Below are 24,963 nucleotides of genomic sequence, written 5' to 3' on the forward strand. Positions count from 1 at the left end.
CCGGATGCAGTGGCTCACGCCTGTAATCCCAGCACTTTGGGAGACCGAGGTGGGCAGATCACCTGAGGTCAGGAGTTCGAGGCCAGACTGACCAACATGGAAAAACCCCTTGTCTACTAAATATGCAAAATTAGCTGGGTGTGGTGGCGCATGCCTGTAATCCCAGCTACTCGAGAGGCTGAGGCAGGAGAATTGCTTGAACCCAGGAGGTAGAGGTTGTGGTGAGCTGAGACCATGCCATTGCACTCCAGCCTGGACAACAAGAGTGAAACTCTGTATCAAAAAAAAAAAAAAAAAAGGAAACAAAAAAGAATCTTAACAGTAATGATTAGAGCATTCAGGAAAAAAAAATCCAACTGTGTCACAGAGTCGGCTTGGCAACTGTTACAATGTGATCTCGTTTAAATTTGGCAAAGGCATTTTGTCTTTGGAAAAACCATGTGGGGACTAGATGTACAGTATTTTCACCACCGCAGTGTAGCAATGTTTACAGTTGTACCTGATAGCTCCATTTGAATAAAGCTGTTACGCTGGACGATATAGATCACAGTGCTTAAACTTCTTTCTTAATTCTTGAAGGTGGCCATTCCCATAGAGGACGTTAACCGCAGTCACCTTCGGTTTACCTTCCGCCACAGGTCATCACAGGACTGTGAGTAGTCAAGCACTTTCTTCCCCCAAGGATTTTTAAGGGAGAACTGGGGGAAAGCATGAGAGGCCACTCTCAGCTGTTCTGGAACTTGCTATCATAACACAATAAGGCTCACTTCCCACCTTATTCTTCTCTCTTTTTCCTTGAGCAGATCTCAGGAGATCTTAATTTCTTTCTCCAGTTCTTCCTACCCAGTATTGCTGGTCCCCTTCTTTCTTTTGCTTTCCGGTCTTCTGTGTTGACTTGTCATTCATTCATGTCATCCATCAGAAAAGTTACCGAGCTGTAACAAATACCTTTCAAACATGGGCTCTTAAGGCCCCCTGTCTAGAAACTGGACATCTTGAATCCTTTTTGTCTTTTTTGGTGGCTCTTGCTGTCTGGAGCTCAGGGATGGCTTTTCTCATAGACATTTCTCTGATACTGACCATGATGCCAAGACTTTAGGAGGAAAGAACTGCTGTAGGAATCACTCTCCTTCAAAAAGAATTTATAATTGATGACTGAAGTTTGTTCCATCACATTTTGTTAAATTAATTGTCAACTAAAGCTGTAGCCCTGTGCTAGACTTTAAGATATCACAGAAGGAAAACATGATTCCTGTCTTTCAGGGTGTGTGTTTCTTTGGCATTGGGAACTGAGACATATTAATATTTGGGACAATAAGTGGCAAAGAGAGTTGACTACTGGCTTGTGTGCCGCAGGCAGTTAAAGGAAAAGAGTGGTGTGGAGGGCAGACCACCCTTTGTCACCGATGCGCCCGCTGGGGTCGCACTGTGCAGTGGGCAGTTTCAGGTTCTGTGTACTCTGGAAGGAGCTTAGGCATGAGCCTCTTCTGTGTCTTCATTTGAGGATAAGAACAACTTCCTGGCTGGTGCCGTGGCTCACACCTGTAATCCCAGCACTGTGGGAGGCCAAGGTGGAAGATTGCTTGAGCCCTGGAGTTTGAGACCAGCTTGGGCAACACAGTGAGGCCCCATCTTTACTGAAAAACCAAAACAATTATCCTGGTGTGACGGTGTGTACCTGTAGTCTCAGCTGCTCAGGAGGCTGAGGCAGGAGGATTGCTTGAACCCGAGAAGCGGAGGTTGCAGTGAGCTGTGATTGCACCACTGCACTTCAGCCTGGGGAACAGAGTGAGACCCTGTCTCAAAAAAAAAAAAAAAAAAAAAAAAAAAAACAAGAACAAAAACAAGAAAATTCTCCTCCTAGGGTATTCTTGAAGGTCAGGTAAGGTGGAGACTGGCCACCTTCTGGCACGGTGCCTGCTATGGATAGGGGCTCCATGGTGGTTGCTGCTGCTGGGATAATGTGTTCATTCACCTGACTGTTTCTGGGGCCTGGCCTGCCCTGGGCCCTCTATGTGGGGTGGGTGTGCCTGGACAGGGGTGCTGCAGGAGAGTAGCCTGGAGAGCAAATGCGTGAGCACGGTCATGATGTTATGGTGCAGACCACCTTGTGGGACCATCGAGAAGCTTGGGCCTGCTGTCGTTCAGGGGAGTTGGGGAGGCCTGGTGTGTGGGGTCTGCAGAGCTGGGGTGCGGGCCCACGACTGTCAACGGCAGGTGTGTGTGTGGTGGGGCGTGGCCTGGAATGTGGCTGACTGGAGGGGTCTCGAGCAGCATGGGGTGCCTGGTGGTGGGTGGTGCATGGCTGGGGAGTGCGGGGCGGGGGACGGCGGCTGGCAGCTGCTGAAAGCATCATTGCACTCCTGTCCTGTCCCAACAGTGCACGCAGGTCACGGGTTCAGTTACAAGGGCATCCGGGTTTATGTCTAATGGGAGAAGCTGGGGCAGGAAGGCCGCCTGCTTGGAAGGCAGTTCCCTGCCATCTCATCCTTGCCACAGGACCAGATCTAGGCCACCAGACCCCAGACCAAGTCGGATCTGCTAATGGTACATGACATCCTTGGTGGCCGAAGCTGTAGGATAATAATACCATCAACAGATGTTGGTCATCGTTCACTGTGCTCTTACCATGTGCCTGACACAAGAAATTTATTGTACTATTTGGATTCATCCTCACAAGATTCCCATGTGGTATCAGTATTATTACTTCCCACATTACAGATGAGGAAATGGGCTTGGAAACCCCAGGTCAGGGGCTGAAAGTCACCCAAGTAGTTGGTGGAAGAACTTTGGTTCTAACCCAGGTCCTTGTGCCGGAGCCTTACGCTCCAGTGCCTTACGCTCCAGTGCCTTGGGGGAGTGGCGAGGCCACTTCCCTCCTTTGGCTTTTATTGAGTTCCTGCTGTATACACAGCAAGCTGCTGGAGTTTCTCCTCTTGCAGAGCTTAGGTGTGAGTTGAGGTTTGAGATTCGTTTGCAAGAACCAGCTAGGGTGTGGCAGCCTGTGAGTATCACGTGAATTAGGCAGAGGTATGATGTGGGCGGAGAGTGCTGGTGGAATGGGGATGGCGGTGGGCACAGGTGTGTCCTCGGCCAAGGCATGGTGGGCCAGCCTAGTGGGCCACAGTGCGCCCTAGGCCCTCTAGGGCTCCATGCATACATCACCCTGAGGCCCGTGGAGGAAGCAGGGTGAGGACAGGGTTCTGGAATCCACAGAGGACTTGTCTCAAAATCATGCTCCCGTCTTTTAACAAACTCATTCTCTCTAATTAATAAATTACACTAGGGCAGAGGGATAGCTCCTGTAGCATTTTAATTTTCAAAATCCTTGTTTTTCTTGTCAGTTTTAAGTACTTATTATAGACAAGATGCTATCACCCGACATACCAGGACACATTTGCATAATAAATGAAGTCTCGGTGGCCACAGCTTGTGGGATTTTGGAAAGATGTTGAGCATCGCAAGTGTGATGCCGATGAAAACCTGGATATCAGTCGCCGACCATGGCCTTTGGGGCCTCGCCAGCCAGCCCTGCATGCAGATACCTGGGGCAGAAACAGGTAGAAAGAGCTGAGGCCACATTGGTCCCCGCTTGCTACCCTAAAGAGGAGGCTAGCAAAGGGAACAAGTGATGGGATTTCTCACCTGGGATCTGCCCTTGGGATTGGAAAGTTTGGTGTCAGTGGGTTGACATAATATCTTTCCAGCAACCTGCCAGCAACTCCAGGTGCCCTAGACCGTGTGGTCCATGGCGCCCGGCAGACTTGCAGCTCTCAGTTCCAGCTGGCCAGGAGCTGAGTTTTCCTTGATTGTAGTGTGCTTGTTGGGTGGGGCGGCCTAGGGAATGGGCAGCTCTACCCACACTCCAGAACACGTGACCTCTACTGTGGTTCCTACGGTTCTGTAAACTGGTCATGTGAACCGTCCACCTCATGATGGCTGCTAGTGAGCCTTCAGTAAAAATCAGTCCATTCCTCGGATGTGAAGATGCAGAATGTTAATAAAAGGTGCACCTATTGTACTACTGTCTGGTAGGGTCAGTAGAAGCCATCTGCTGACCATTATTGTCCCATGTCCTTCTGAACCCTGGCTGTTTTCATGGAGGCGTGTCTTTTTTTGTTGTCGTTGTTTCCAAGTCTACCCAAACTTAGGAGGAACTGTTCTGTTCTTTGCCATTTGTACCTTGAAATATTTTATGTACTCTGGTGCCCTCTTACAGAGTTGTTTTTTCAGAATCCTAGGGTACTTATATTTTACTTCTGCTTCTTCCTATGTTTTTTGGCTGGTTGATTATTCATGGAACCCTTTGATTTGCCAGGATGTATTGAGCACCCACTGTGTGCAAAATACTGCTGGACACCAGGAAGGCAAAGGTGATGAGCCATGTTGTCTTGGGCAGTGGGATCTGAGGGTAAATATTTTGAGCCGCTGACTCAAGACGGGTGGATGCGTGATTCTCCTTCTGATCTCTGTCCTTTCATCTGTAAAGAGAAAGCTCTGAATCTGTAATTGTGGAGATAGTTTCCAGCTCTGGGCCTGTGTTTCTGTGCTCTACTGAGATTGCAACTTGAGGAATTTGTGGCAGATCCATTTCTTCAGTCCATGTTCCTCATCTGTCCTGGCTCATCAGTCCTTCCCCGCCTTTGACTCTCGCTGCCTATCACCAGCCACACTGGCCTGCTGTCCCCAGATGTGTCACAGTGGTCCTCGCGAGAGCCTCTCTCTGCCTCTTCCTGCAGCTTTGACATCTTGGCTTATGTGCTGTCCAGCTTCTCAGAGACATGTCTTCTGACCAAGAAATTGGATTGTCCCCGTTGTCACTGTGACCCCTTAAACCACAGTGTTTCTGTTTTCTTTATCATCTGAAAGCTCATTTGTTTGTTGACTGTCTCCCAAAGTGGCACAAATATGGATTGAGTATCTGTTGGGCACCAGGCAGTATTTCATGTACTGGGAAATGGCAGTAAAACAAAAGGTCACTTACATTCCAGGGTCCAGTGGATGAAACCAACAATAAATAGCAACAAGATCAACAAAATTCTCTCTCTCTCTCTCTCTCTCTCTCTCTCACACACACATACACACACACACACACACAGAAACACACATGTCAGGTAGTGATAAGAATTATAAAGAAAACTAAATCAGGTGAGAGGAAAGAGGGTGACTAATGGACTATTTTAAACAAGATGTGGTCACTTTAGAGGAGGGGACATTTTGGCAGAAACTTGAATGAAGTGAGTGAGCCCTACATGCAGATACCTGGGGGATGAACTGTCTCACCAAAGGCAGCACAATTTCACATGGAGGTCGTTAGTCCGTTGGTAATTCATGTGATGGATATTGCGAGGCAGGAATTGATTTTAGTTTTCTGTATTGACGCGAAGTTTCCTTGGTGGAATGGTCTGCCCCTTCCCAGCCTCTGTTGTTTGCTGTGGCCTCTCGTTTCCAGGCCCTGTTCGTTTCCGCTGGTCTGGGCGTCCTAGGTTAAAAGCATACAATCTTTCTTATTGTCACTTGACACCTACTCTTGCTTTCTAGTGTTGCGGGCTTTCCTCGGCCGCCTTCAAGACCATGCTGCCCTTCTTGGCTCTTTATTCTGGAATCCGTTTTCACGTTCCAGGAGAAATCTCTTCTATGAGATTTTGATTAGAATGGCTTTGAATTTACAGATTAATTTGAGAACAACTGATCCCTTTATGCTAGGGGTCTTCTTACTTGTAAACATGGTCCATTTTTCCATATGTTTATGAGATTGACTTTAATACCTGTTCGTATAATTTTGTAATTGTTTTCTTGAAGGCAACCTTTGTAGCATCTTACAATGTTATTTTGTCATGATAATTGAAGGCAATCATCAATTTTTTTGTTTTTTGTTTTACAGCTAAGGATAAATCTGAGAAGATATTTGCACTAGCATTTGTCAAGCTGATGAGATATGATGGTACCACCCTGCGAGACGGAGAGCATGATCTTATCGTCTATAAGGTATCTGGTTGCATTGGGGCAGTATTGCTGCTATAGACAGTTTCAGTCTTTTCTGGGCTTCCTGACCCGAACCAACATTTCCCATCATTGTGAGGAAGCTGCTATCTAGCTACATTTAATTATGTCAATGAACATTTCCGATGACCAGCCCTTTTGTTGTTCCTAACAGGAAAAGATAATATACAATATAACAATAGGTGCCATATAAAAATGCCATGAACATGAATTATGCTGCAGGAATAAGGGAAATTGTTAAAATGTGTATTTAATATGATAAAAAGCAATTATGATGGTTACAAGGATTAGGGGTAACAAAGGATGGCAAAAAATGGTGTGTTGCTGTTTGGGAATTGCCTTTGACATATGGCATGACTAAACCCGCAGGCCGAAGCGAAGAAGCTGGAAGACGCAGCCACGTACTTGAGTCTGCCCTCCACGAAGGCCGAGTTGGAAGAAAAGGGCCACTCGGCCACGGGCAAGAGTATGCAGAGCCTTGGGAGCTGCACCATTAGCAAGGACTCCTTCCAGATCTCCACGCTCGTGTGCTCCACCAAACTGACCCAGAACGGTGCGTTCGAGAGAAGAAACCCATTCACCCCAGGAGCTCTGCCTCAGTCCCGTCTTTTCCACGCTCCTTCCTGTGTGGAGGTGTCCTCTGTAGGCGTATGAACGTCACCCGTAAGGCATTCATTGCATTGGGCTGTGATGACCTATCAATGCATAGAAGGTGGCATTTGTTGTGATTTAAAATTCACACTTCTACTCTGGTCTAAGGGTTATTCTTTTTTTTCCCCCCCCAGACAAGGTCTCATTCTCGCTCTGTTGCCCAGGCTGGAGTGCAGTGGTGTGATCTCAGCTCACTCCAGCCTTGTCCTGGGCTCAGGCCATCCTCCCACCTCAGCTTTCCATGTAGCTGGGACCACAGGTGTGCAGCATCATGCTTGGTGGCTAATTTTATTTTTAATTTTTATAGACATGAGGTCTCACTTTATTGCCCAGGCTATTCGCAAACTCCTGGGCTCAAGCAGACCTCCGGCCTCGGTCTCCCTAAGTGCTAGGATTACAGACATGAGCCACTGTGCCCAGCTGTGTTATTCTTAAAGGGAGATAAAGCAATGGATTTACTTCTTAAAATGATTTTTGGCCAAAGGAAGGTAGCGTGGCATAAAGGAAAGTACATGCGATTTGGAGTCAGACCAAAGACCTGGAATCGGACCGTATCCCTGTGTTAACCCTGGGGATGCCCTTGAACAAGGGTCTTCTGCATGTTTCGGAGTCTTATCTTCCTTGTCTGTTGATACGGGAATAGTGCCTGCCTCAAAGGGCTTAGTGAGGGTTACGTGAACAGTGGGCTGGGAGCTCACCTCCCTCTTTATGCCTTCCCCATTCTCAGCTACTGTCTGAGATAATTACCAGTTATCTTTATTTTTAAAAGCTGGTTTGGATGATCCTTTCTAGCCCTCCTCGTGGTGTGGGATAAGGTACCCCCTGCTGACTCCCACACCCCAAAGCTCAGCCCTAGTGTGGTACATCACTCATCCATCAGCTGGTGCCATGCCCTTGTGTGGCAGTTGGCCGACTGCTTTGAGTGCCTGCACCACCACTGCTTTGAGTGCCTGCACCACCACTGCTTGCAGCCTCTCCAGTGACATTGCTGTCCAGCCAGGGGTACTTCTTATTCAGAGCACACTGATGTTGTTGCTGTCACTCTGTCTGGAAGAGGCAGAAATCCTACATTTAAAAATTGCATCTTCCAAATGCAGCCGTATCCCAGCTGTGCAGAGTGACTTTATGCTCTCTCAAATCAGAGCTTGAAAACCCAATTTTTTCCTCTTAACTGCTCGATATGGATTTTGATTATTAATGTCTGTTGCTATCAGGAATTGTGTCTCCGGGGGATTGTCCGTAAATCATGGCAGTAGTTTTGGATTTGTCCAAGGGACAGTCATCGTTTGGACTTTAATAGGGTAAATACAGGACAAAAGTAAAGCCATCGTCTGGAAGTCAGGACATTGTAGTGGAGCATGCAGCATGCAGTGAGTGTGCTGTGTGTTTGGATGTGCCAGCCCTGAGTCAAATGCTTTTAGATCTTGCCGTTTCTGCACTTTGCACTCTGTTGTTCTGGGCTACACTTTCCCACTGCTGGTCTGCTGAGTAAACTTCTTGGTGTGGGAGCAATAAGTCTCTTAAGTGCCTTAAGCCTGTTGGGATACTTTTGTATTCCATTTGCATACATGTCTCAAACCATTTATGAAGTGTCCTAGCTTGTGGTTGTGTAGTGGTCTCCATGAGCAAATGAAAAGCCTTAGCTGGGGGTGGGATTCCTGTTCATGCTGCTGATAAAGACATACCTGAGATTGGGCAGTTTACAAAAGAGAGAGGTTTAATGGACTCACAGTTCCATGTGACAGGGGATGCCTCACAATTGTGGTGGAAGGCAAGGAGGAGCAAGTCACCTCTTACATGGATGGCCTCAGGCAAAGAGAGAGAGCTTGTGCAGGGGAACTCCTCTTTTTAAAACCATCAGATCTCGTGAGTCTTATTCACTGTCACGAGAACAGCACAGGAAAGACCTGCCCTCATGATTCAATTACCTCCCACCAGGTCCCTCCCACAACACGTGGCAATTCAAGATGAGATTTGGGTGGGGACACAGCCAAACCATATCAAGTGGTCAGCAGTGCGGGGCTCAACCTGGGACTTGGTTATGGAAAGGATGCCCCCCGTGACATGTTAGTCTCTGGATGTGGCCTTGATAGCTCCACTTGCCTGACAGATGACAGCATCCAGAGCCTCATTTAACCCAAAAGTGACATCTCCAGGTGGGGCACACTTCAGCATTTCAGTAGGTGCCATGTGTTGCAGTGCTCATGGTGCAGGAAGCCGTCATCTCATACTTGGGTCATGTTCCAAAAGCATGCTTGGAAGTCATTACTTGGAACTTGATCATCTTTCCCCATTCAAAGCAATGCTCTGAGCTGCGGTTAGGTGATGAGGCCCATCCACAGAATGCTTCTTAACCCTCATGACCCTGGAGAAGGGACTGTGGACCAGGACATCCCACCCCCGGGGGGTGGGGTCAGTGGTGATCCCTCCTTTCCCCTTCAAGCTCCTTGAGTCTCACCAGCTGCAGAGTAATCCCCTCCCCAGACTGAGGGAGAGGGCACCCTGCTCTCAGCAGCAGCTGTTGCCAGGCAACAAGGAAATTCCAACGTGGTGCCGCTCACCGGGACTGACGGGAAATCTGCCTTTCATTTCACACCAGCCACGGTTCCCCTTCTCAGGATTGTGGCATGTCAGGTGTGTACAAGATGGAGCTGCCCCAAATGGCATCTAAGCATCGACTCCCACATTCTCATTTGAGGGAATCATTTTTCTGAAACCATGATTTGTTCCTGTGAAGTTCCATTACTTAGGGAAACGCAGTGGCTGAATTATTCATTGAGGTTTGTATTAAACTTCTCTGTCCTCAGCATTATGCTAGATGCTGTGGGGGATATGAAAGAAGTATAAGACGTGATTCCTCTTCTCAGTTAACTGACTATATAATTAGAAAGGAGTCATGAATATGGGCTGTGAGTCCCAGTAATAAGGGGCTGGGGTGGGCATCTGCCGTGGGCAGCTTCATGGGGTCTGGACAAGCCCTGTTCTCTTCCAACACTCCCTTTGCCCCAAGGTGTTTTACTACTCGTTAGCCCAATTGGACTTTGTCTCAAACTTACCGCACAGCGTGCCACCGACTTTGAATGAAGGGGATCCACATTATTAGTGTCTATTAAGGAAATACTGGTAATTCTTGTGAGATGGAAATCTCCCTTAACCCTAGGACCAAGAGTGTGTCTGGGCAGGATGGAGCCTTTTCCTCCATGACTTCCCTTTCGCTTTAGAAATGAAGACACGTTGGCCAGGTGCAGTGGCTCACACCTGTAATCCCAGTACTTTGGGAGGCTGAGGCATGAGGCTCACATAAGCCCAGGAGGTTAAGACCAGCCTGGGCAACATGGCAAGTCCCTATCTCTACTAAAAATTAGCTGTGCATGGTGGCATGCACCTGTAGTCCCAGCAACTTGGAAGGCTGTGGTGGGAGGATCGCTTGAGCCTGGGAGTTAGAGGCTGCATTGAGCCGTTGTTGTGCTGGAGATCAGGAGTTTGAGACCAGCCTGGCCAACATGGTGAAACCCTGTCTCTACTAAAACTACAAAAAAAATTAGCTGGGTTTGGTGGCAGGTGCCTGTAATCCTAGCCACTCGGGAGGCTGAGGCAGGAGAATCTCTTGAACCCAGGAGGTGGAGGTTGCAGTGAGCCGAGATCGCGCCATTGCACTCCAATCTGGGCAGCAAGAGCGAAACTCCGTCTCAAAAAAAAGAAAAAGAATATCTTGATCCCTTAAACAAAAACATTTCTGGACACTGTCTTCTTCCACATTGAGTCTTTAAAAACCAGTATATTCATTCCTTGCTCTTTCTATAAAAAATGCAACAAACAAAACAACCGTAAGAACCACAAACTTCTATGGAAGCCCAGACATGGTGAGGGCCGGAAGCTCGCTCAGTGCAGGTGTGAACCTCAGTGCAGGCGTGGTCTCAGTTGTCCGGAGCTACTGTAGCTGCGGAGACTCTTAACCTTGCAGTCTCAATACTTTAATTTGTGTTAGTTATTTTATTTATATCATCTATAAAAAAATAGTGGCTTGTTCTTGAGCAGGAAAAATAAATCATTTGGTATCCAGTGCCTGGGCAGTGCTTTCTGGGTGAGCAGGCCTCTTCAGGTGTTGTGGTGCTCTGAAACTGCCTTCTTGTAGAATGGAAAGACAAGTTCTTTTTTAGTTTCCCAAATGTATTTTTAAAGCTGCTACATGGAAATCATTTCATGGTAAATGTCGTTGGGAATAATGAATTCAACCGTACTAGGTGTTAAGTATGTTGCTACAAAGGAATGGAATATTTAGCAGGTGAATCTTTTAAAATAGGGTTGATTTCTCTGTTCACAAAATTTTATAGAGAACCTCACTTAATGCATGATTAATGGAGACAGAACAGAGTTCTTGCTGTGAAGAGCTGATTGTCATTTCTGTTTCCAGTGGACCTTCTGGGGCTCTTGAAGTGGCGCTCCAACACCAGCCTGCTGCAGCAGAACTTGAGGCAGCTGATGAAGGTCGATGGTGGTGAAGTAGTGAAGGTAACGTGGAGCCCAAAGGGACTTTTTGGGTCTTTTTTTGTAAATGTATATTAACAGAGGCCGGGCGCGGTGGCTCACGCCTATAATCCCAGCACTTTGGGAGGTTGAAGCGGGCGGATCACGAGGTCAGGAGATAGAGACCATCCTGGCTAACACGGTGAAACCCCGTCTCTACTAAAAATACAAAAAAATTAGTTGGGCATGGTGGCGGGCGCCTGTAGTCCCAGCTACTCCAGAGCCTGAGGTTGGGGAATGGCGTGAACCCGGGAGGTGGAGCTTGCAGTGAGCAGAGATGGTGCCACTGCACTCCAGCCTGGGCGACAGAGCCGGACTCCAAAAAAAAAAAAAAAAAAAAAAAAAGTATATTAACAGAAGTAGGCAGTGACTCCAAAGGTAGTATAGGATTGTGGTTATACTCCCCTTTAAAAAATAGTGACATATGGGCCAGGAGCGGTGGCTCACGTCTGTAATCTTAGCACTTTGGGAGGCCGAGGCGGGCGGATCCCCTGAGGTCAGGAGTTCGAGACCAGCCTGACCAACATGGAGAAACCCTGTCTCTACTAAAAATACAAAATTAGCCGGGTGTGGTGGCACGTGCCTGTAATCCCAGCTACTCGGGAGGCTGAGGCAGGAGAATCGCTTGAACCCGGGAGGCGGAGGTTGCAGTGAGTGAGCCGAGATCGCACCATGGCACTCCAGCCTGGGCAGCAAGAGCAAAACTCCATCTCAAAAAAATAAAACAAAATAATAGTGACATACACCTCTAGGTGCACAGAGTGCTTCTTGGCTTCTGGTTTTGGGGGGACTGTCTGGGTTAGCCGTGAAGGAGACTAGCTTTGCAATCACCCTCATCGTGGGTTCCATGTCCTCTTCCCACAGGTCCTCGCTGCAGGACTCACAACAGTTCAGTGGCCTTTTTAGGCCTCTCTTTCCCCTGCCATGGGAAGGCGGTAACAGTAGTGCCTTCTGCAGGGTCACTGTGGAGCCTCAGGTCTTTTTACTATTGTCATGATCCTTGTTGCTGCCAGCAGCATTCGTACTGGCCCTGGCTTGTGACTCCCTGAGATCCTCTTTAAGTGACCAGGATTGGTCTGTGGTGTGATAGAAAGATCACGACACAGAGAGGCTTGTCTGGGCTGTTTTCCTCCCATGGGTGGCTCTGCAGCAGCGTTGGGTGTAATTATTTATTCGGGCCCTGTGGCCTCAGCGTCTTTATCTATGAGATAGGACAGTCATGTTACATGGCCTGAGGTCCCTGGGAGCACTCAGCTTCTGGCATTCTTTATTCTGTAATTGTTTGTGGTTCTGATATTGCAGTATTAGGCTCTTCTCTGCTCTCAGATACGCCACAATTTGCTGGGACAGCTTTTCGTTGTACGTGAGGAAGCGAATTTCCATTTTTAGTCGGTTCTGTTTTTGACCATGGGATGATAAACAGGTCACTGGCATGTGGCGTTCTGTAAGTGTAGACTTTCCAGCCAGGTCTGTCTGTTGCTGCCTCAGTTCCTCACCCTCTAGGAGAGGTGATTGCAGAAAGAAACGACCTTATCTCTGCAAAAATTAATTACTTAAAATGGCCTTAATTAACCAGCAATGTGCTTCACTTCAGTATCAATTAATTTGGTCGCACCGGTTTCCTGAATCATTGTATAGCCCTTCAGACATGTCCTCGCTAATCTTAAAATTTTAATCATCTTCTCAGTCCTGGTCTTCTTCCAATGGCTTGGACAATGTTAATTGCATTTTAAACTTCCCTGCGTTCTGTAAATTCCCTAATTCAGATGGAAACTAGGTGAATACGTGAATGTAGTTGAGAAGAACCCAGTTAATGAAATTTTGTCCTCTTTCATTTTGAAGTCCCTGTATCATATTAGGAATGAGTTGTATTTCTGATGACCGGTTGCCACAGTTACCTGGAAGAATGTAGAATGATCTTGTCCCATCATTCTCCCCATTTCCTTCATCTCATAGATTCTCACATTTGATTATTCATCCCTGGACATGGCCTTTATACCTTTCCCTTCTTCCCACGCATGGTGGTACCACGCAAGCCTGGGTGACCTGTCCAGCCCTTACCTACCTTGCCTAACTTTGTGCTTTTTCTCTGCTGGCATGTCTGACATGCGCCGTGAACCTGGAGAGTGGAATTGACTTGAGGCTATGGGGCTGTTAACGGCCAACCAGGACTTGAGGAATTCCCGCCTGCATGGGGCTCCTTTTGCACTGTTTAGGGATGCTGATAGATTGTGGGTTTGGTTCTGTTTATTCAAGACCTCCCTCCTGCATATTGATGACTGATAGGAGAGAGATGGCATTGCTTGGTAGATTGAGGAAGGTGTTTAGCAAAAGATACGCTGTCCCATTAGATGGAAAATGGAAATGGTGAGTTTGGTCCCTTTGAACATGCTCTTAGAGAGAGGGTGGGGTGCCAAATGAAGCCCTTTCATGGCTCTGTGTGAAGGCCCTCCTTCAGGTGCTCGTCCCTGCCCCACTGCAGCTCCGCACCCCAATACGTGCAGCTCCATCTCCCTGTGGTTCTGTTTCTGTGCCACTGACCATGTCATGTGTCTGGGTGGGACCAGGTGGTCTACTTCAGAGACTTTGCATGAACTGTGACAAGCCAGGTCCTGTCACCTGGGAACCTGTTGGCAGGGGAACATTCGGCTGTTAGCAGATGGCATCAAGCTTTGACCTTCGCAAAGAATTTACATTCTGAAAATGATGGGAAATGGTACAAAAGTAACAAAGTGGTGCAGATCCAAATAGTGAGGAGTTGATTAAGCCCTTGATATCCAGACCAGCATGCCTTTTGGTCAGGGTGGTTTTGTTTGCCACTGTTTGCATGTGACATTTCCTGGTATAAAGTAGGTGGTGACAGGCACAGCCAAGCATGGAGAGGATTTTACTCCTTCAAGGGTCTCCGATCTCATGTTGGGCATGCCGGGCGTCCTCTCTCTCGAAGGAGGCGGGTGAGACTCATGCCGGGCATGCTGGGCGTCCTCTCTCTCGAAGGAGGCGGGCGAGGCTCTTGCTGCTGCTGCGGTTCCATGGCACTCCTTTGCAAGCAGGAGTCTGTGGTTTGCTTCTTTAGTCTTGGGGCTATAGCAGTTTGAGATCCTCCGTGCCTCCCCGAAGGCCCCCTGGGTGTCGGGAAGAGGCTGCACAGTCCAGGAGGAATCTGAACCAAACGCCTGACCTAGCCTTCCTTGTGATGTCCTTGCTGTGTGATCACCTCACCCATTTATTTTTATTTTTCTTTAAATTACAGTTTCATTGAGATACGATTCACATACCATAAAATTCATCCTTTTACTCAGAAGTTTTTAGTGTCTTCACGGAGTTGTACGACTATTACTATTGTCTAATTTCAAAACACTTTCATCATCCCAAGAAACCACATAGCTGTCAGTGGTCACTTCCTCCTCTCCCTGTAACCACTAATCTGCTTCCTGTCTCGATGGATTTACCTGTTCTGAATATTTTATGTAAATTGAATCATACGCCCCGTGGCCTTTTGTGTCTGACTTCTCTCACTTAGCATTGTGTCTTCAAGGTATATCAGTGCTGTAGCAACTATCAGTGCTTCACGGCTTTTTTTTTTTTTTGAGACAAAGTTTCGCTCTTGTTGGCCAGGCTGGAGTGCAATGGCGCAGTCTCAGGATTTTGGCTCACCACAATCTCCGCCTCTCAGGTTCAAGCGATTCTCCTGGGATTACAGGCATGCACCACCATGCCTGGCTTATTTTGTGTTTTTAATGGAGATGGGGTTTCTCCATGTTGGTTAGGCTGGTCTCAAACTCCCGACCTCAGGTGATCCGGCCTCCTTGGCCTCCTAAAGTGCTGAGATTACAGGTGTGAGCCACTGCGCCTGGCCTGCTTCATGCCTTTTTATGGCCAATAACATTCCATCACATGGATAGACCACAGATTGTCTTTCCATTCATTAGTTGACACACATTTGTATTGATTCTGCTTTCTTGGAGATGATGAATAATATTTGTGTACAAGTTATTTTGTGAACATATGTTTCCTTTCTTTTGGAGATATGGCTAGGAATGAAACTGTTGACTCGTGGTAAATCTGTGTTTAATTTTTTGAGGAATTGTCAAACTGTTTTTCATAGCAATTGCACAATTGTACATTTCGACCTGCAATGTACAAGGGCTCCAATTTCTCTGCGTTCTTGCCCACACTTCTTCTTCTTCTTCTTTTAAACTGTAGGCCAGATAGTGGGTGTGAAGTGATATCTCATGATGGTTTCCCTTTGTATATCCCTAATGAGTAATCATGATACATCAGTACTTCAGGTTTATGGCCAGTATTTCGTTGTGTGGCATTCTGCCTCTTCTTGACCTTCTCTTGTAATACGGATCATCACTTTGAACACAGTCATCTTCAGGCCATCTTACATTTCCTGCAGGGGAGGATGGGGTGGGACTTGAAGCTGACTTTTAGTGTGACATGTCTTTGAAGTCTCTTCCTAATTACATGTATGATGCTTTGTCCTTCTTTGCGGTAGAATTTATTTGGTAAATTTTAGTCAGCTGTAACTAATTTCGACATTGTTGTTGAATAAAGTAAGCACCTTCTGGTCCCCAAACTGGGATACTGCTGTGTATTCCAGTTTCAGAAACACGCTCCTCTTCCGTGCCTGGGCACCCTGGTTGGTAGAAGGTCCTTTCTTCCGCTCAGCTGGGTCCTGTCCCTATGTAGCTTCTGCCCGTTCACTAGCTGGAGTCCTGTACCCAGTGTAGAATGAATCAGATGCATCTTCCCAGAGTTGCCATTCAGCGCTTTGTCACCAGCCTGATGAAAACCAAGAGGAGGGTTGGAAAGGCCTCCTGGGGGAAGCAGTAGGCCCTCTCCTTGCTTTGACCCTCTCCATTTAACTCTGGTGGCATCATTTCTTTGTTCTGAATTCACTCATCCAAAATTTTTGTCTTGTGCATCTAGTGGCTGTAAAAGATCCCGAATGGCTTTATAGGTAGTGTTGGGGGCAAGGTGGGTATTTGGAGTACGGCGGAGATGATAGCTATGCCAGTGTGTCGGGGGAGTCTGGGCGGGGGGGTTCACACTATCAGCTGACCTTCTGTGTCTATGCAGTTTCTTCAGGACACGTTGGATGCCCTCTTCAACATCATGATGGAGAACTCGGAGAGTGAGACTTTTGACACATTGGTCTTTGATGCTCTGGTAAGAGAGCTTTCCTTCTCATGTGCTGGGACAACAGCGTTCTTTCATGCTGCAGCCTTTGAGGCTGGGGGTGGGGGCTTCGTCCCGGTGACTTTGAACGCATTTTCAGTTGTAAATCCAATCAAAGATGAGTTGGGGTGGCCAATTTTTTTTTTCTTTTCTTTTCTTTTTAATTATAAAACTGTAGTTAGGCAAATGTCATTTCCAGGGTAAGAAGAGGTAAACTAGCCACCAACTTCTATGTGAAAATGTTCTGGTTCATTTCCTAACACAGGGGTGCAAATGGTTCTGATGAAGACTATAAAATGGCTTACATTATGTTATGCTAATGAAAATATTACTGATTAATTTGACAGGTATTTATCATTGGACTGATTGCTGATAGAAAATTTCAGCATTTTAATCCTGTTTTGGAAACTTACATTAAGAAACACTTTAGTGCAACTTTAGCCTACACGTAAGTTCCTACTTTGTTTTAAAATCAGTACCTCTTTTTTTGGTATTTGTGCTATTTAGAGTCTTTTTCATGTACTTTTGTCTATGACTGTGTATTTACCCCCGCTCAAAACTCTGAGTTTACTGGGATAATTTTTAGTATTGTTTCTCTCTTAACATACCTAAAAACCTTGTTGAAAGAGATATGTGATAAATCATAATATTCTGGAATAAATTCTTGTTCTCCCACACACCTTACATTTATCTTGGAAATCTTCAGTTTATGTTTGATGAAACTGAGCTATGGATGTGGAGTGTCTGACACCGCGGCTTCCCCACGAGCCTTTGATGAATGGATAAATGCATGTGTTCCTGTGTGAGGAGATTGGTTGTTGAGTGTGAATTAGATGCAGCTTTGTACTTTGCAACGTATCTCCTTGCTCTTTAAAGAGCCCCTTCCCTTTTCTTTGACAAGCTGCAGCTGTCACTGTCTTGGATTCCTTCTGTCCACCCTTCTGCCGTCTGTGCCCCAGAGGTCTAGGAAGACACCAGAGGCTGCGCGTGGTGCCTGGGCCAGCTTAGCAGCGTGCCTGGTGTTGAAGAGCAGAGCCCTGGGGTCTGGAGTCAGGCTGCCTGGGCTTGATGTGCAGCTCTGTCCCTCACAAGCTCTGTTGGGCAAGTTGCTTAACCTCGCTGAGCCTCAGCCTTCTTGTCTGTAATCAGAGCATGATTGTAGGCTCGTGTGGAAATTTTAATAAGTTATTACATGTAGAGTGCTTGGACTAATCCCTGGCACTTAAAAAGCACTAAGCAATTATTGGGTTTCATTATTATTAGATTTATTATGGTGACTTACTGGCTCTTTCGTGGTGGAATTTATTGGCATTTATTCAAACTTTTTATTGTGTGAGTTACAGCAAAACATAAAGATTTAAATAGTTTCTTTAAGAACATCCCACTTAGAATCAGTAGAAAGGATTCTCTTTAGTGTGAGTAAATTTAGTTAAAACTCCCTTCTGTGTCATCAACATACTTTGCAAAATACCTGTTTTTCCTCCCTGTGTGTAGTCACGAACTCACGTCAGAGGACTCTGGCCTTCTGAAGCCAGCTGTTACTATACCCAGTCCTGCGCCTGGGTTCTTTGCTCTCTGCCTCGAGTGCGTGTTTACTGGAAGGTGGTGGGTGGAACTCCAGGAAGGCTAAGAGCTGTGAGGTCCTCCAGCCTGCGGAACGAGCCGTGACTAGTTCTTTGCACTTGCTTGCTAATAAATGTTTGTTTAAAACATTTTGTTGGCTGAGTGGAGACGCCCGGTGTGTGGGCATGTTGAGTAGTTCCTTACGGACCATGGGGAGGGTGCATTGCAGGGCACTTTTCCTGGCTCTCGTGACCAACACGAGCATGTGGGATTTGCAGAAGTGGCCTGCAGACTGCGGCAAATGTAGCACGCCCTCCAGGTGTGCACGCCCTCCAGGTGTGCTCGTTTCCAAAATTCTGCCTCTTGATTGAAATATGGCCAAACAGCTCTTCTCAGATTAGGCTCCTCGCTTGAATTTCAGAAGATGAGAGCCATGAATCAGCTTACCACACCACAGCCACATCTCTTCATTGGCGCCAGCCTTGCCACGCTATGCTGTTGGGGAAAGAGTGATGCAGCCATTCTCATAGGTGGAGAAAGAAAAATGGAGATTTTGACGAGTTTCCTAATGAGAAAAACAAAAAGTACTATTTTTTCTTTATCCTGTGATGGGCCTGAGATAAGAATAGTATCCTCATGGCCGGGCGGAGTGGCTCACGCCTGTAATCCCGGCACTTTGGAAGGCCGAGGCAGGTGGATCCCATGAGGCCAGGAGTTGGAGACCAGTCTGGCCAACCTGGCGAAACCCCATCCCTACTACAAATGCAAAAATTAGCTGGGCACGGTGGCACGTGCCTGTAGTCCCAGCTACTCGGGAGGCTGAGGCAGGAGAATCGCTTGAACCCAGAAGGCAGAGGTTGCAGTGAGCTGAGATCGCACCATCGCACTCCAGCGTGGGTGACAAATTCAAGACTCCATCTCAAAAAAAAAAGAATCCTCTCATTCAATCTTTGGAATCTGCTGGAAAAGAAATTTTTATTTTGGAAAATAAGTATTGTTAGCATGTTTTGGTAAACTGGCAACCTCAGGTGGTTCCTTAGCAGCCCCATGTCTCCACCTTGAAATTCCAGAGGAGTCAGTGGTGATTCAGACAGCTGTAACCACATCATGGAAGGTCGCCCCTGCATTGGTGATATGGTTACAGTATTCTCTGGGCCAGGCCAAATTCCAGTACTGAGTATTATGCCAGATTGTCCTTGTCCTCTTCTCCTCTAGAAGGCTTTGGCAGGTACAGGATTACTGTAGACTCTTGTCCATGTAGCCTCTCTCCTTTGGTAAATGTTGAGATCTTTAGCCCTTCTTCCCAAAGAACACCAAGAGAAGGCATGAAAGATTTTGGCAGCAGGCAGTTCTCTTCAGCACCCCGAGCCGTGTCTGCGGCTCCCCTGCGTGGGTAGTTCATGGATGCTGGAGCCCCACTGGACTGAGCAGCACTGGTCCGAGTGAGAAGGAAAGGAGGCGTCAGCTTTGGGGGCTGCTCTTCCATAAAACCAGCATGGCTGGGTTCCTTTTTGTCCACCCTACGGAGCTGCTGCAGGCTCCTCACTGACAACTGGTGCTCCATCTGCTCCGCCCCTCTAGCCAGTGCCAAAGGGGTTGCTGTTTGTGCCGATATAAGATGGCCTGGCAGATTTATTTTTATTTATTTTCTTTTTGCTGTCTAATTCCAGGTTAAGATTCATTTGCTGGTTCTAAGTCCTTCTTTTATTTATTTTCTTTCTTTTTGCTGTCTAATTCCAGGTTAAGATACATTTGTTGGTTCTAAGTCCTTCTCTTTGCAAATTATTATTATTTTTATTTCTTTTTTTTAACTGGTTTGAAGAATTTCCAAAATGAGTTCTATGGAATGTTTATTCCCTGGGATATTAATAGATGTAATAAGAGGGGTGTGGTCCAGTAAGTTTGGGAAAATTAGTAAAACTGAGTGAAGCAGGCTTCGTGCCAGGGTGTTGCGTGCTCTCCTGTGCAGTGAGCACCACCCGCAGAGTGGTGGCAAGGTGCGTTTTCCAGCCGATGGAGCTGGACACCATGGCAGGAGGATCTGCAGACCTCACCTCTTCAGAACACCAAGCAGGAGTTTGACTCTGAGAGCATCAGGGCTCCCTGCTAGAGCTCTGGCACCTGATCAGTGTTAGAAGTGGCTTCACATCTACTCAGTCTCCCAAAAAGCTTTTCAGGCCATGGGTGGTGGCTCACACCTGTAATCCTTGCACTTTGGGAGGCCGAGGTGGGCAGATCATTTGAGGTCAGGAGTTCGATACCAGCCTGGCCAACATGGTGAAACCCCATCCCTACTAAAAAAAAAAATACCAAAAAGTTAGCCTGGTGTGGTGGTAGATGCCTGTAATCCCAGCTGCTGGGAAGGCTGAGGTAGGGGAATCGCTTGAACCTGGGAGGCAGAGGTTGCAGAGAGCCGAGATCGCGGCACTGTACTCCAACCTGGGCAGAGCGAGACTCCGTCTCAAAAAAAAAAAAGCTTTTCATGGTGATGTATTGGTGAAATAGTTACTCTTAGCTCATCCATAATTGCAGTGAACGTTGCTCTTCTGAGTGTCTCATTCCATAACCTGAGTGAGCAGTCTGGCCTTTACTGGCTCACAACTGAAACAGACATGCTGTCAGTACCCCAGCAGATTACTTTTATGAATATAAAAGTCTTTCATGTGGCTTTTAAAAAGCCTCAGTGAATCTTGTTGAGTGCATAAGATGTTGGTGACTGGAGACATTTGGTTGGGATATTCTTCCTGGTGTCTTACTGGCTGTTCGCATGGTGTTAGTTTTTGGAGAGTTGTAGTTCAGCTCAATACATTAAAAAATGAAAGTGTGTTGTTGTTAATTTAGTTATTCTTTTATTATGTGTAAGCTGTTGCTTGAGGGTCATCCTTATGAACAAGGATTATTATTTGATGAGCTAGTAATGGTTGAAAGTGTAGAAGTATGAATGGAATTAAAAATGGCGTATCCTCACTACAGCCTCTATCATTTAAAAATAACACATGCTCAACAACAACAACCAAAAACTAAAGAAATCTCATATTACCCAAATGTTATAGTGCAGATGGTAAAAGTTTTCTGTATATAATGCTACACATTGGAGATATCTACTGTGCCAGCATTTATTTCCTGTGTTTATATTAACGTTGCTATTAAGATTATGACTAGTTGCGTATTTTACAAAACAGCATTGTTATTTTTGCTTACTTAAAATTTGAAAACTTTTAAAAATTGTCCTAATTTGCATACAACAAAATGCTCATTTCATTTTGTCTGGACAGTTTTTGTATAACTTTTGAACCACTGCCCAAAACAAGACATAAAACGTTGCCATTCCCCAGGAACATCGCTCTTGGCCTATCTGAGCCCATCCACTCCCAGACAAGCAGCCACTCTCTGGTTTCTGTTAGCAATGTGTTTTGCCTGTTCTTAAACTTTACACCAGTGGGGTCATGCGCTCTTTTGGGTCTGGCGTCTTCCCTTCCACTTAATTCTCTTGAGATTCACCCATGTTGCTTTGTGCGTCATTAAATATTTGATTTTGCTTCTCTATTTCTGAGCAGTATTTTGTTGTATGAATATTTCATGATTTGTTTAGCCATTTTCTTGTTGTTGGCTACATGAAGTGTTTCTAGTTTTTGGCTATTCCGGATAAGGCTCCTGTGAATATTCTTGTCCAAGTCTTTGGTGAAGTTTGTTTTTGTTTCCCTTGGATAAGCACCTGGGGGTGGAATTGCTGGGCTAAAGGATACGTGTATAGTTTTCTTTGTAAGATATTGCCGGACAGTTCTCCAAAAGGATTGTACCGTTTTGCATTCCCACCAGTAATCTGTGAATATTTGCTCTGTATCCTCATCAACATTTAGTATTGTATGACTTTGTAGCTATTGTACTGGGGGCAAAATTAGATCTCTTGGTGATTTTATTTTGCAGTTACTGGATGACTGATGATACTGAGTACTTGTATATTTTTTGATTTGCCATTTGTGAAATGTCTGTTCAAATCTCTTTTTCATTTTATATTTTGTTGTCTATTATTGATGTGTATGGTATCTGTGTGTATGTGTTTGTGTGTTTATTCACATAAATATATGTATTTTTTTTGTGTGAAACACAATTTTTGAACATTTTCTTCCTGCCTCTGTTTATCCCTTTTCTTAATGGTGTCTTTTGGTGAGCAGAAAGTTTTAATTTTGTTGAAGCCTAAATTATCGTTTAAAAAAACAGGGATTTTCATTTTGTGGCTAAACAATCTTTGCCTAGCCAAAGGCCTTAACAATGCCTGCAGTGTCTAATGTCACAGCACTAGTCTCGTGGCTATTTAAATAAAATTAAGCATTTACTTCCACAGTTGTGCCAGGTGTATTTCAAGTGCCCAGTTGCCACATGTGCTGAGCCAGGTTGGACAGCTCAGAAACAGGTTTCCATCACCGCAGAAAGTTCTGTTGGGCACCACTGTTTCAGAAGCTTTATGCCTTTGACAGAATTCAACATCTATTTATGATAAAATCTCTTGGCAAAGTAGGAATAGATGGGAAGTTCCTTGATCTGATAAAGCTCAGCTAAGAAAAGTCATAGCTAACCTTATATATAATGCTGGAACATGGAAAGCTTTTCCTGTAAGTTCAGGAACAGACGTGGATGTCTCTTCTTGCCATATCTGTTTATTATTGCACCGGGATTAGTAAAGCAGGAAGAAACAATTTCAGGTATAACGATTGGAAAGAAAAACTGTATTTTCACAATGTGATTTGTATGTAAAAAACCCTCCTGAATCTATTTTATAATTTATTTGAAAATAAAACAAACATAAAAGGAAACTTCAATTGTCTATGTACACATAATTGAGAGAGGGAATTAAAAGTACATAGAATTACAGTATGGTACAGTACAGTACAGTTTATGGTATTATCAAAAAGTCATAGGCCGGGTGTGGTGGCTCATGCCTGTAATCCCAGCACTTTGGAAGGGAGGCTGAGGTGGGTGAATCAGTTGAGTTCAGGAGTTTGAGACCAGCCTGACCAACATGGTGAAACCCCATCTCTACTAAAAATACAAAAATTAGGCAAGCGTGGTGGTGGGCAGCTGTAATCCCAGCTACTCGGGAGGCTGAGGCAGGAGAATCTCTTGACCCTGGGAAGGAGAGGTTGCAGTGAGCCAAGATTGTGCTTCTGTAGAGCCTGAGTGACAGAGTGAAACTCTGTCTCAAAAATAAATAATAAATAAATAAAAATAATGAGGAATAAAGTTACTGATAGATGACTGAAAATTGCAAAATTTGCTAAGAGAAATGTAAAAAGAAGTAAATAATTGGATAATATATACCATGGTCATGTATTGAAAAATAAAATACTGCTTGAATGTTTATTTCAAATTATAGTTTGAACACAGTCTCAGTGAAAATTCTATATGCTTTTGTGAAAAAAAATGGACTAGCTAGTTTGAAAATTTATGTTTCAAAAAGTCTGAAATACTGAAATAATATTTTAGAAGATCAAAATTTCAAGATTTAAACATCAGTAACCAAGATAGTATGGTATTGGCATAAGGACAGACAAAAAGATCAGAGGGAGAAAATATAAAATACAGAACAGATTCACAACAGACCTTTGATTTTGTAACTGCTGTTTTCTTTTAACAGCATAATGACAAAACTGGCCTTTTTTTTTACTGTAGTGATGAGGGAGTTCTCACTTTGTGTATTGAACTGCTGTGCAGTATTTCATTGCAGGGATGTATCACCAATTATTGAACTGGCTCTCAAAGGTTGGGCATTTGCATTGTTTATGTATTTTTACTAGTCAGATCATGCGGCAATGAACATCATTTGATTCATTTGTAATCGTTTCTGTAGGACAGTTACTAGAGTTGGAATTCCTGGTGTCAAAGGATTTTAATAACCTTAATTATAATGATATTTCCAACAGATATTATAATATGTATTTCCACTTTACCCTCTAAAATGTTTTATGCCTGGCTGGGTGCAGTGGCTCATGCCTGTAATTCCAGCACTTGGGGAGGCTGAGGTGGGTGGATCACAAGGTCAGGAGTTCGAGACCAGCCTGGCCAATGTGGTGAAACCCTGTCTCTACTGAAAATACAAAAATTAGCTGGGCATGGTGGTGCGTGCCTATAGTCCCAGCTGCTCAGGAGGCTGAGGCAGGAGAATCGCTTGAACCTGGGAGGCGGAGTTTGCAGTGAGCTGAGATCATGCCACTGCACTCCAGCCTGGGCAACAGAGCAAGACTCTGTCTCAACAACAACAAAAAATTTTATGCCCATTTATCCAACAGCAGTGTTATGATACCCCAAAGTTTGTCTGTACTAGGCAGAAATTTATAGTAATTTTCATGTATTTATTAATGAAGTTGATTAATTTCGTACATTTGTAGATTTTTAAAAACCTTCTAATCTTCTCACATTCCCTAAAACTTTGAGTAGATCTATTATCATTTGAACTTTCTGGTTATTTGAATTATAGTAAAGTAAAAATACTTTATTAATACATTTCCCTTCATCTTTAGCAAGGAATTAAAAAAACCTATCTATGAATTAAACACTGAAAAAATATATATGTATTTTTTATTATACTTTAACTTCTAGGGTACATGTGCACAACGTGCAGGTTTGTTACATATGTATACATGTGCCATGTTGGTGTGCTGCATCCATTAACTTGTCATTTACATTAGGGGTATATCTCCTAATGCTATCCCTCTCCCATCTGCCCCCTCACCCCCCCAGCCTACAACAGGTCCTGGTGAAAACACTGAAAATATTTATGAAGCCATGAATTAGCATTAAGCTTCTAATATATAGTTTATTTATACCAACTGTCTATAATTGCTTCTGTAGTAGGATGAAAAATTTACAAATAATTTTAATCAATTTTTTTGTATTCTAAAGTATGTAAACTTTTTTTTATCATGGAAAAGATTTTAAATGTTTTCATATTAGGATGTTACTTGGTTTTAGATCCCAATTTATAAATAAATAGACTAAGAGTGTAGTAGTCATTATGTTTTTAAAACTAAATGT

At 44.9% G+C, this 24,963-nt stretch overlaps 1 protein-coding gene across 3 annotated transcripts in view; it reads left to right on the forward strand.

Moving 5' to 3' along the window:
- The window catches only part of DOCK1 (dedicator of cytokinesis 1), a 549,533-nt gene that overhangs the window by 118,899 nt on the left and 405,671 nt on the right, over positions 1-24,963 (forward strand). For all 3 annotated transcript variants that reach the window (XM_077945604.1, XM_077945605.1, XM_077945606.1), the window contains exons 16-21: positions 580-652; positions 5,885-5,988; positions 6,373-6,556; positions 11,069-11,166; positions 16,270-16,359; positions 16,716-16,816. In XM_077945604.1, coding sequence (XP_077801730.1) covers positions 580-652; positions 5,885-5,988; positions 6,373-6,556; positions 11,069-11,166; positions 16,270-16,359; positions 16,716-16,816 — 650 coding nt within the window. The remainder of the gene's footprint in view (positions 1-579; positions 653-5,884; positions 5,989-6,372; positions 6,557-11,068; positions 11,167-16,269; positions 16,360-16,715; positions 16,817-24,963) is intronic.

The sequence above is a fragment of the Macaca mulatta genome, chromosome 9 (assembly GCF_049350105.2).
Source record: "Macaca mulatta isolate MMU2019108-1 chromosome 9, T2T-MMU8v2.0, whole genome shotgun sequence".
In the NCBI taxonomy this organism is placed as follows: domain Eukaryota; kingdom Metazoa; phylum Chordata; class Mammalia; order Primates; family Cercopithecidae; genus Macaca; species Macaca mulatta.